This window comes from Tetranychus urticae, chromosome 1 (genome assembly GCF_039701765.1).
Source record: "Tetranychus urticae isolate SD_2017Ah chromosome 1, NJAU_TeUrti_SD_1.0, whole genome shotgun sequence".
Classification (NCBI taxonomy): Eukaryota; Metazoa; Arthropoda; class Arachnida; order Trombidiformes; family Tetranychidae; genus Tetranychus; species Tetranychus urticae.
Genome location: NC_142958.1, coordinates 5,817,274 through 5,829,439, shown reverse-complemented (window position 1 = coordinate 5,829,439; position 12,166 = coordinate 5,817,274). Strand labels below are relative to the sequence as shown.

The following is a 12,166-nucleotide window of genomic DNA, read 5'->3' as shown; positions in this document are numbered from 1 at the left end:
ATTTCTCAGGCTGATTCACTCCCCTGATGGTAACTCGTCAACAAGTACACTCATCTTCACTCCATCGGCTGATGATGATGGATCCATTCTGATATGTCAAGCACAGAATCCAAATATAAAGAATCATTTTATGGAAGACAAATTGCCTTTAAAAGTGCTTTGTGAGTTTTTTTACTTTTATTTATTATTATTATATTAACATCAAAAACCTTTCCTTTCTTTTTTCATCTTCTTACTCTTCTCATTGAACTGTATTTAGAGAAACTCAATTTCGCCTTTCTTCATGTTTCATCTTATTGTGTACTTTTATTTAGTCTCAACTTTTGCTTGCTCTTTTGTTGAAACTCATGAGGATAGAAAGAAAAGAAAGAAATGAAAGAGAAAGACGAAAATCTCTATTCTAAATGTTTGGACTCATCATTATGATATTTTGATTTGTGATATAACAAGTTATCAGTTTATTAACTAGAAATGAAAAGTTGAGATGAAGCAAGTGAACAATACAAAGGACAAAAAAAAGACGGAAAAGGCAACTTGTTACACTGCTAATTGTCCATTTTACACAAGCACATCAGAATCAATTGTTAGCTTCACTTTCATTTCAACCTATCTGGTGGAAAAAACGAACAGAAAAGTAAACTCGAAAATATACTTTTCATTCAAATCCAGTGAACAGATTTCTGCAGTTCAAATGAGTCTACTTGATGTCTGAAAGTTTTCAAGATATCTTGTTTCAATAAGTCGAATGGTTCATTGAAAACTTATCTTGTAATCTTCAGACGGAACAGACATAAACAGAATAAGAATGAAGAATAATTTTATAAACTTTTTAAAACTTATGATTCGAGATATTATTCAACGAAAGTTTAAACTCTTTGAAATATTGAAAAAACTCAAAAGTCGAAAATTAAAAAATCGAAATTCAATCCATAATTCGATTAGCATAGTTTAGTTGTAAAAAGTTTGAAGAATGAAATAAAGCGAAAAAATTTGTTGTTTGGCCAAATCTTTCACCTTGAACTAGCTTCCCTGTAAATTGGCTCATTTTCCAGTCATGTGAACTCACCATGCTAATGCTGATTATGAGAGAAACTGACTTGACTCAACTTTCACTTTTAAAGCTACAAATTTATCAACTTGTCAGACGAGCCAGTAGCAATCAGACAGTATCAAATGCATTACATTACCTGAAATAGTAATAATAATGGCTCAACTCCCAGCAGAATAAGATTAAAAGTAATAAATTTCATTACATTTCACTTTGCCCAATAATGAATAACTTTTCCATTCACCTGATGATAATGATGAAACTTGTTTTCCGACTCTCAACTTACAATAATTTTTCACCTCAACAACATGCATTGGCTAACCTTTCTGCACATCATTATCATTATTCTTGTTATTGGCGATTCCATGTTTTTATATAACAATAATGATTATAATAAGTTGATGCTTATCATATGATAAATTTTTTCAACTTCCATCGAGCATTTGTGGAAGGAAATAACCTGGAATAAAGAAGAAAGAAAAAAGTGAGAAAAAAAGTTGCATCTATAGTCGAAAGAATGTTATTATTCTCAACATTTTACTGATAAAAATCGGTATTAAATTTGATGAATACGCATCATGATGATAATGATTAAAGATTATTGTGAAAAAAAGTTCGAATAGTCTGTTGAACGGAAATAGTTTACAAGAAAATGACCAGCAAAGAGAAATGCGATCAAAAAGAATCGAGCAAATGAACCAATTAGACTTTTCGTTTAGCTTTTGATTTTTTGTTGATAAAAGAGAAACTCGAAAGAGACGAAAAAGTTGAGCAAAATATTGGACAAGAGATGAAAATTGTGACAAAAGTTGCTGTTCAATAAACGACTTTTTATTTACTCTTATATTAATAGACCATGAGATACTTTGAGGATACAATTTTCTGAGTCTACTTTTAGCATCATCATCATTGTCACCTTTATCAATCTGGTTTCAAGTTAAATGAACTTTTTACATGTTCAATCAATTGTATTTCATTGTTGGTGGAAAATGAAATTGACTTTAAAATTGTCATTTTGCTGTTCATCTTTTCATCTTTTATCTGACAAAAGAAAAGACAAAATCTAGAGAACGATAAAAGAAAATGAAACGCCATGAAAAAAAAGTGAGAGGACAAGGAAAAGTTATAACTAATTTACTCTCTACTTTTCAACACTCTGTTGGTCAGCAAAGAATTGCTCATTATTTACTTCGATTGGAAATGTTTAGAAATTGTTCACAATTTTCTTTCTCAAGATTGTTACAAAAGTAAAATAAAAATGAAGTGAAATGAAAACATCAATATTTGAAAAGTCAATTTTTGTTGCACTTGTTTCTCTGACATTTCATGAGTTTGGCGAAATCTTTGTCCAATAAATCAACGATTACATTAATTGGTTTATTAATGATTCAAAACAAATTACCAGACTTTAATAGACTTATTAAATGTTGATAGGACAATGAATTCATTAAGATAAACAAAGAAAAATTACTATTGATGAGTTACAGAATAGATAAATATTTGCTTTAGATACGGATTTTTCATTGAGATTCAGCTGGGAGTGTGGCCTGGGAGTTTCGTTGGGAGTTACATCTGAGGGTTCAGTTGCGAGCTTGGCCGGGAATTGAGATTCTAGTTACATCTGCTTTAATTGGAGTTTTGTTGAGCGTGGGAGTGAAATCTGACTGTTCGAACTGGGAGTTCAGTTTTTCGGAAAGAAATTTGCATATCCAGATGAAGAATTCCACTTGGAGTTGAGCTGGCAGTTCTGCTCGGGGTTTCGTTTGGAGTAAAATCGATCTAGCTGGGAGTTGCGTTAGGTGTAATCTAGAAGTTTAGATTTGAGTTTGATGCAGTTTAGTTGGGAGTGAAGACTAGGAGTTTAGCTGGGATTACAAACCAAAGTCTGGTATATAATCATCTGGGAGTAAAGCTTGGAATTTTGTTGATAGTATAAACCTGGAGTTATTCAGAAATATAATGGGAGTTCACCTGGAATTGAATTAAGTTTTTATTTGGAGTATCAACTGGGAGTGAAAATTGCAAAACTTTATTCATTCTTGTACAACAATAATCAACTGCAAACTATGATAACAGTAATGATGTTTATAATAGTTATTAAGAGTACAAATAAGTACAGCTTGAGGCTGTAAATGTGATTGAGAAGCTTCAACATCATTATAATCATTATCATTAGCATTTTCTTTGAATGCTTGTTTCCAGAAACACACTAAAAGTTCTTGAAAAATGATGCAAATAGGGTAAACTTGACAAGGTAGCAAAGAGTAAATAAATGATGCCAATGGTAAAAAGAATGAAATGATTCGACTTAATATTTTTTCCCTCTCAATCTCAATTTCACACTTGATTCCATCTTTTTTTTCTTATGAATCTCACCAATCATTTTATCATGAGCAGCAAAATGTTTTTATATTTGCATTGCTAATTTCAAATCGTTCACTGCAACAATAAGAATGCTTCTCATAATATTTATTTAAGTATTTAATAACATTAAATATCTTTTATTAAAATTATTATTTCAATCTTTTCTTACGATATTTCATTCCATTTATCTCTTCTCCTTAAAGTTTATACGAAATTTTCCATATTCATCATTGTTTGGTTCATCATAATTCAGAAGTTTTTCATCATTATTCCCTGCAAAAATTGTATCAAATTTTACTCTTTGTTATTCCAATCAAATGTTTGTTTTTTATTTTAGATACTTTTCATGCTTCTATAACATGTTCTAAGTGTAGTACAATAGTCTTATAACACTTAAATGTGTACAGATTCACCACTAATAATGAGTTTTTAATTTGTTTTCACTATCGACTATTTTTCCTCATGAATGAGTGAAACTATATTAAATTTCTCATCAAATAATGGCAAGAAAATTAATGAAAAATATGTCACTCCAAGTAAAAGAATCAACTTATTGATTTCCTTGTCATTAATAAGTTGTTTGATAAACCAATCGAAACATTGGTAAACATTGGAGTAATCAATCCCTGTCAATCCCTGTCAGTCCAAATAAATTCTCATTGTTTTTCGAAAAAATCAATTTAAATATTTTGCAGCAGTTTTTGAGTTTGAATTTGAGGCAAAGATTGAGGCAATCGAAAAGAGAATTTTTGGATTTCGGAAACAAACACTTAATCCATTTCGAGTTATAATCGTAATTTGTAAGAGCGATTTGAGTCGATCGCGATCTAATTTTGCATTGTTTCTAATGTCTGGAGCTAATTGAAGTCAAGCTAGATTGAGAACAATGAAAGTAATTTTGTAGTTGAAGGAAAGCTGAAAGATGGTGGTAATGATGAAAAACGTAGTTTCAATTGGACTGGGAATATCAAAATGAAAGGAAATGAATAAAATAAATATTGAAACAAATAAAGGTCAAGGATAAGGGAATTGTTGACACTTGGAAGTGAAATAAGTTGTAACTAGATTTGTTGATTTGAGTTGAACCTTCTCTTTTTTCACACAATCATTAACTTGTTCAATTGTGACCATTAAACAAAAGAGAAAAAGAAAAGAAGCGAAAAAAAACCAATTTCATGTTTTCACGTCTAAATCAACAATAGCCGAGCACATACACTAAACTTGCTAAACCTTTTGTTAGTTGTTCTCATTGAACATCAATTATTGATGCAATTCATTTCAATTTACTGTTCAATATCATTTGGTTCAACGTATCAACTGAGCCAACCCAAACAAAATGAATTTGTATTCCTTATTACATCAACAGTTTCATTTAAATTGTAAACCAAAAGCTCAGGTAAACAAGTCAACACAAAGGGCCAGCAAATAGGAGAAAAAGAAAGCAAAAAGTAAAAACAAAAATCTCAGGTCATTTGAATGATTCAATGAGAATAATAAAGATAAAAGGAAAAGAGATAAAAAAGTAATTCTTTCAATAATAACAGTTGATTGCGAGCTTGTATTGTTTCATTACATTATTCAGTAATCTCTTTATTCTTACTCCTAAACTGTCACCAAAAACCACTTGATATCATCTCATATCCAGTGGTCAACAAAGCACAAAACTTATTGATAATCTCAACATTCCCTGAGCTATCAACCTTCTAATAACAACGACAACAATAATGATAATAATCATGTTGATAATACACAAAATGTAATATCTCTGAGGAGTTGAAAGGTTTGAAAAGAGAAGGACCAAAAAGTAGAAGAAAACGAAACAAAAAACTTTTCCTCGGTAAACATCAAATCTAATAGCAACTTTTATCATGTCAATGATGATGGAGATAACGAGTGAAACAGCAAAGACTAAATTACATCTTTTCCTATTTAGATAACCTTTGACTTGACCTGTTCGAGTTTTGTTTCAACTTTGCAAGTCTTAATTGAACAAAATGGTTAACTTTGTTTTTCGCCTCAATTTACCTTTTCCCTTCGTTCAATCAATTGCAATGAAATTCATTGCAATTATTCATTTAGCGATAATGATGATGAGTTGAACGTGATTTATTTTTAAACATTAATTAATCAATTATACTTGAAATTCAACTCTAATGTTTGGAAAGTGAATATTAATTTCTTTGGTCTAACTTTTTTTTTGCTAAACTCTTTGCTTTTGATGAATTTAATGAGCGAACAAATGTTTAAATATTAATTATTGTTACATTATTTTGCTCTTTTTATTATTTTATTTTGCTCCTTCTACTCGTAACAAGTTGAAGTTATTGCATTCATGTTATTGAATGAAATGAAATGTTGAAAATGATGATAATGTTAATTAACATCATTTGTTTAATGATAAGATGTTTAACAAGAATCATTATTGTGAACCTATTTTGCTTGCTTGTTTCAGTTAATTCAATTTGCATGTTTGATTAGACAGATAATGAGTGTTACATTTGGTGCAATTAATTTTTCATTTTACAATGTAACTTAATCTAGTCATTCTTTTCAACTCTTCAATAGATAAACCAAAGTTGTCCTTGGATGTTGTCGGTGATCAAAAGTATGCAATCCAAGGAAGCATCGTAATAATTGACTGTTCAGTCGATGCCAATCCACCAGTCAAATCAATCGATTGGTACTTCAATGATAACCGTCTAATTCCAGATGAGCCCAAAGGTAAGAAATGCTAATAGATTCATCACTCGTCAGTCGTCATCAAATGTCGAAATTTTGTCAAGATTGCAATCTCTGTATTCAGTAATTTGGATTGTCAAGATTAAGCTGTGACCAAGTTGAAACAAGAAGAGCAAAAGCTTGAATCGAAAGATTTTTCAACTTTTTGACTACAACTTAACTCTTGAGAAAACGAAATGTTTTTCAGTTTCTAGAATCGACTTTAATCTTAGCAAGGCAACTCTGAACATTTACAGACTTCAGAATTCGTTAGATTTTTCTTCAATTCTGTATTTACGTAAGTTTGCAACTGTCTTTTGGGAAACTCAGCAATCGTGCCAAAACAAATCAAAACATCGTTTGGATTTTTGTGTCTTTCGAGTTTGAATCTTGTTTTATGTTTTCAACTTTGATCGAATCTGAGGATTTCAGTCTTAACCGAATTGAAAGTTGAAACACTGAGAAGTTGCTTTTTGACTGATGCTAAAAATAATCATCAAAACTGAATTTTGCTTCCATGAGACAAATTGGCCAGTTAAATATCAAATTCAAACTTACAGTTGAACCTTTTTTCGGTGCATTTTCCATTTTGAAAGTTTGATCGGAGAAACAATTTAATCAATTGAGTTAGACCATTAATCACCGACTAACTGCTCTAAAACACAACCAAATTCCCAAATTGATCTCCTTTTCATCATGATCAACATTAATGTTCCAATCCAAAGACCAGAATTGAGTGTGCAAAGTCATCAGAAAAAATGTTCAAGGTGATGAAAGGAAACGAGCAAAAAAGAGCAAAATAAGACTAAAGAAGAAGCAAAAAACTCGACAAGAAACTAAGCAAAAACGATAAATTGGATAACATCAACAATAATATTGACAGTTATATCAACCACTAGCGGAATCAAATGCTATCAGACAATAATGTTTCCACAGCAAAAAGAGCAGCAGAAAAAAGAGCGATCGAATAAAAAACAAAATTCATTGCCTTTTCTGCTGTTTCCATCTTTTGAGTTTGCAGAATCTTCGCCAATTGGAATGCAATAATCGTTGAGACAAGAAATGTATCCAAAAATGTTGCCATGAAAATGATCATAATTCATGTGAATTCAGTTTCCATGTATTATTAGGTGTTAAGCTTTGACCCTGTTTCTTCTTCATTTTCCCTTCTATTCTGATTCTCCTGTTAATAATAGAATCACAACATTCTGTGCATCTTTTACTTTCCTTTTTCATCATTACTATCTTGAGATGATGATGATAAGCTGATTTTTATTATTTCGAGTTTACTTGTTTTTTCTCTCTTTTCTTTTTTGTTTCTGTTCAATTAAACTGGCAGCAAAAAGAGTAAACTTTTGTTTTCCTTCTTCATTTAAACCTTCTAATGATGATGAATAGTTTCTTAAACTTGCTCAATTCATGATATTTTCGCTCTCTTGAGCTTTCATATTTTAACTGCGACTCTTGATGAGTTCAATTTATTTTCATTTTCCAAGCATCAATCAAATTTTCTAAAGATTCAAATTGATTCAAACAGAAATTATCAAAACTTGCAAACATCGAATTTCATTTTCAGACTTCGAACTCAGAAGTCAAGAGATTTTAAATAAAGATCTTTTTATTCGGAAAAAATTCATTGAAAGAAATCGAAAAAGACATTGAAATATGATAAAAGAAACAAAATGTTTACATTGAAAACAATGCTCGAGCTCAAGGGCAAGTCAATGTATTCAATGAAACAGGGAAAGTAGATGAATGAATGCAAGAGTGTTAACCTCAAGGCAAGTGAAACAATATTGTGAGACATGTTAACAGAATTTCGTTATTTTCTTTTCTACTCACATTAATCTGAATTCATCACTTTTTTGGCAACTTTTTTCTTCTCTCTGTTTCTCTTTTTACGCCAAAATGATATTCAACTTTATTGACAGCAACTTTTCACCTTTCCTTGCAACACCTTGAGAAGTGAATGAAAAAAAGTGTTGCTCATTGATTACATTAATTTTATTTATTACATGATTTATTGCAAGGCAAACAGAAAGCAGCAAAAAGAGTTTGAACCAAACACACAAAAAAATGAATAAATTAAAGAATGAATAATTTATCAGTTTCTATTGACGTGTTGACGAATCTCGGTCGACACTTTGTTACATTGTTTAAAGGGAATGGTTTCAGTCTGTCAAGTTGATTGTTACATTTGGTTGGATAGAAGCGAGTGACAAATGTTTTCACCATGTTTAAGTATTCATTTCATTTTCAACCTGTTTCAACGTTTCAACATCATGACGATGAATAAAGTAAATATGAACAAGACAAATGGCTGCAAGATGCAAGTGCATATTAAGTTTGCTGAGACAAGTCGACATTTTCATCTTTGATATAAAATGCTGAATAAAAATGTTACATTTCATTCAACTGTTAGTAAATAAAGGTTTAAATAAGTTTGCATGTTCGTGCTGGAATTTCAAAGTTGAAATACAAACGATGAAAGGTTAGAAAGTTGAATGAGAAAAAGAATATTTTCATTTCGATTTAATTCGATCATGACAAAATTTCTGCTTTTCTGGAAGAGTTACTAGAAATTGCTTCTTTTCAAATGATATTGAAGTTTATTGGTTTTGGTGCTGTGACTCGATAGTGGGTGGATAGTGATGGAATTTAAATGGAATTGGATTAAAGAAAATTTTCTCTGATTGGAAATGATTACTCTCTATAAATGGTAAACTTGTATCAAGTTGTGAATATCAAGTGTCACCAGATTCATGGTCATTCATTAGATTAGACTTGGACTCTTTACCTTGTCAATCATATTGTAGCCAGTCAAGTAGAGTCTTAAATTGACTTGAAGCTTTTGCTTTTGGCAGTGAAAAAAAGATTGAACTTGAAATGTTCGATACTTGAAAAGAGTCGAGTTGAACATTATTTTGAGAAGAAAAATTTAATATCTTTTGTGAGTTAATTTTTTTCTGCTCCACAAATTTGTGATTTCATGAAGCAATTTGAGCACTTTTAATATGCCCAAGTGATGAAGGGAAACGAGGATAAAATGAGAAATTATCAAAGAGAAAAGTTGGAAAATTGAGTTTCTTTATTCATATATTAGTTTAGAAGAATAAGAAAACTCGACATTTTTCCCTTTTCCCATCATTTAAAGCATTCAACTCTGTTTTCAATGTTTTGTCATTTCTTCCAACTTGCCAGTTAGCATTGTGTTGGTTAACTTTGTCTCAAAATAATCAAATGAATTTTCATTTCTTTTTCTCAACTCACACATGAACATTATCTTCATGATCATCAGCAGACAAGAAAAGGAAGAAACAAAACTATATTTGGACGAATGCCAAGGTTATCAGAGTTTCATGAACCACTGTAATGAGTAAAACAGATTCACGAACGAGTTTGAAAATGCATCGACTTGAGAAAATTACAATAGAAAAATTAAAAAGAAAATTCGACAAAAGAGAATGGAACAATATTTTAAGATTTTATCGAAAAGAAGATGAAAAATTTTTGGATTTTCGACATTACAGAATTTTTTTGATCTTCGAATCATCATGAAAGGTCAATATTTTCCCACATTTCTATAAGTGTTTACATAATGAATAATCGTGAAACTTGTGATGGAAGTTTTATGTTTCCGAATTTATTAAAAAATAAAAGTTCTATCATTATCGAGTTATCTTTTCTTCGAGAACAATTTATTCTTGTTCTCGTTTTGAATATCTTTCCATGATACAATGGAACCCTGTTTGTCTCTTATAGAACATGTTCTTAAAATAGAAATAGTGAACCATTGACATGGTTATCATGGAATGCAAATTTACTCCCAAAATTAACTGGCAAGTGAATGATATCAGCACACTATTGAACAGGTCGAAGTTGCTCTGGATAAATGGAGATTCAACCATTTTTTCAAAAACTTTTCACTACAAAAAAACATTACTCATTTACATTATTTGATAAACAGAAGTCAATATAATGAAAAAAAAGTAATGATGAACCTTCGCACCTCGAAAAACCATTACTCTTTTATTTCTTCATCAACAATGGACATTCCCAAGTGGCTTTTAATAATGGAAAAAAAACTTTCATCATAAAAGAAACTATCTATGGTTCAATTTTTGAAACATTAGCTTTTAATAGAGTCAAAGAAGCATCGAATGATAGTCCGATCAAACAGAATTCATTTTCTCATGGTTAACCTTTGACAATGGAAAATGAGATAAACGGGAAATTGAGTTGCACAACATTTCGACATGAATATCATTATGAAGCATTTCGATTTTGATGTATTTTATCTTTCCAGGAATTCGTCTTGAAAACAACAGTCTACTGATAATGAATCCAAAGCCTGAACAAAATGAAGGAAACTATCGATGTGGTTCGTCCAATTTCTTGGGTTCTGCCTTTAGCAACTACCTATTCCTCAGTGTATTTTGTAAGTTGAAATCACATTTACTATTGCAATAAAGATTTACATTGAATTTCCCAAACTTTCTTGTTTTATTGATAGATGCACCTGTTTGCCGTGAAAATGACTTAAAGAAAAATTATGAAGTTCGATTGGGTGAAGCAGTAGAGATAAAGTGTTTGGTCGATGCTTCTTCGAAAACCAATCTAACCTTTACTTGGAGTGCATCAACTTCAACCAACGAGAATCGCAAGTTGCTCACCAATTACACATCACACAGTGACACTAGTTACCTTTACTACCGTCCAACCAAAGTCTATGATTTCGGATTCATCTATTGTTCAGCAAAAAACATAGTCGGCCATCAACTGGAGCCTTGCATATTCACCATTAAACCAGTCCGAGGTAAGCTCAAGACTAATTCACTTTCATCTTCAAATCTTTTACGAAACAAATCTGACTCATGACATTAACCATGCAAAAATGTTCAATGAAAAGATGCAGAAGCGTAAATGTTGAGCCAAAACTCAATTCAATTACTGCTGCAACCAAAAAAGCATCAAAGTTTTAAAAGAAAAGAGAAACTTCTTTTCGCTACTTTTTAGAGCAATAGTAAATGGAAGCTGTCAAACAGTCAACTGTAAAATGAGCACCAAACGAAACTGTTGTGGTGATCATCAAATAATCGTTAAAATTCTGGATTCACCATTTATCCGCATTTATCGAAATGAAGGAAACTTAATCTAATAATTTGTTATGATCTTCATTGTGATCATTAAGAGTAAAGCTCAAGATTCATCAGGCAAACACTGTTGATCCATTGAGTAATATTGCTCTACAAGAATGATGACAACATGAACAGGGATTATTTTATTTTTTTGTTTCCAAAACATTTTCTTTTCTTTTTGCTCAACAACTTGTTCAGACTTAATCATATTGAGATCATGTTTATGAGCAAAAAGAAACTGTTTTCTTTGAACATCGAGAAAAAGAGAAGAAAAAATGATGAAAAAATCCAATTGACAACTTTACTCATTACAATGGTTGGTTCAATTGTAAAGATTTATTAACCAACAATCATGTTAACAATGTTTACGCCTTAACGATATTTTGTTCAGAAGTGTATTAATATTGTTTGCGAGTCACAATCAAACTTGGTACTTGAAATGGATGAAAATTGTACTTTTTCAAACATAATTGATTGAGTTGTACATTTTATTATTGCTAAGTATAAATGAAGTATCGAAGCATCAAAATTTTTTTGGTTTCTCGTTCGTTGCTTCATCCTTCCGATCAATCTTTCAAATTGTTTCATCTTTCAAGTGTTGCACACAAATTGGGCAACATTTCGAAGCATTTATATTCTTTGACAATTTGCTTCAAGTTTTTCAAAAAAACTCATCAAAAAGAAAGAATTCTGTTTTGCATTCGATTTGAGCATCCATAAGATTTCCATTTAATCTGTAGAAATTTTTTTCTACAATTTTCATTCGAATCATTTGCGTATCAAGAAAACATCGAAACTTCTGCTAATTGACAAATCGAGTTTATAATTGCTATTGACGAAGCTTTATCGACTTTCTAACTTTCGCAAGTATGCGATGCTATTCGAAGAAAAATAAACG

At 30.8% G+C, this 12,166-nt stretch overlaps 1 protein-coding gene across 1 annotated transcript in view; it reads left to right on the top strand.

Moving 5' to 3' along the window:
* LOC107362291 (protein turtle) overlaps positions 1-12,166 on the top strand; it is a 123,995-nt gene that overhangs the window by 23,731 nt on the left and 88,098 nt on the right. The window contains exons 6-9 of the mRNA XM_089266759.1: positions 10-161; positions 5,978-6,133; positions 10,437-10,568; positions 10,644-10,946. Of these exons, the coding sequence (XP_089122885.1) occupies positions 10-161; positions 5,978-6,133; positions 10,437-10,568; positions 10,644-10,946 (743 nt within the window). The remainder of the gene's footprint in view (positions 1-9; positions 162-5,977; positions 6,134-10,436; positions 10,569-10,643; positions 10,947-12,166) is intronic.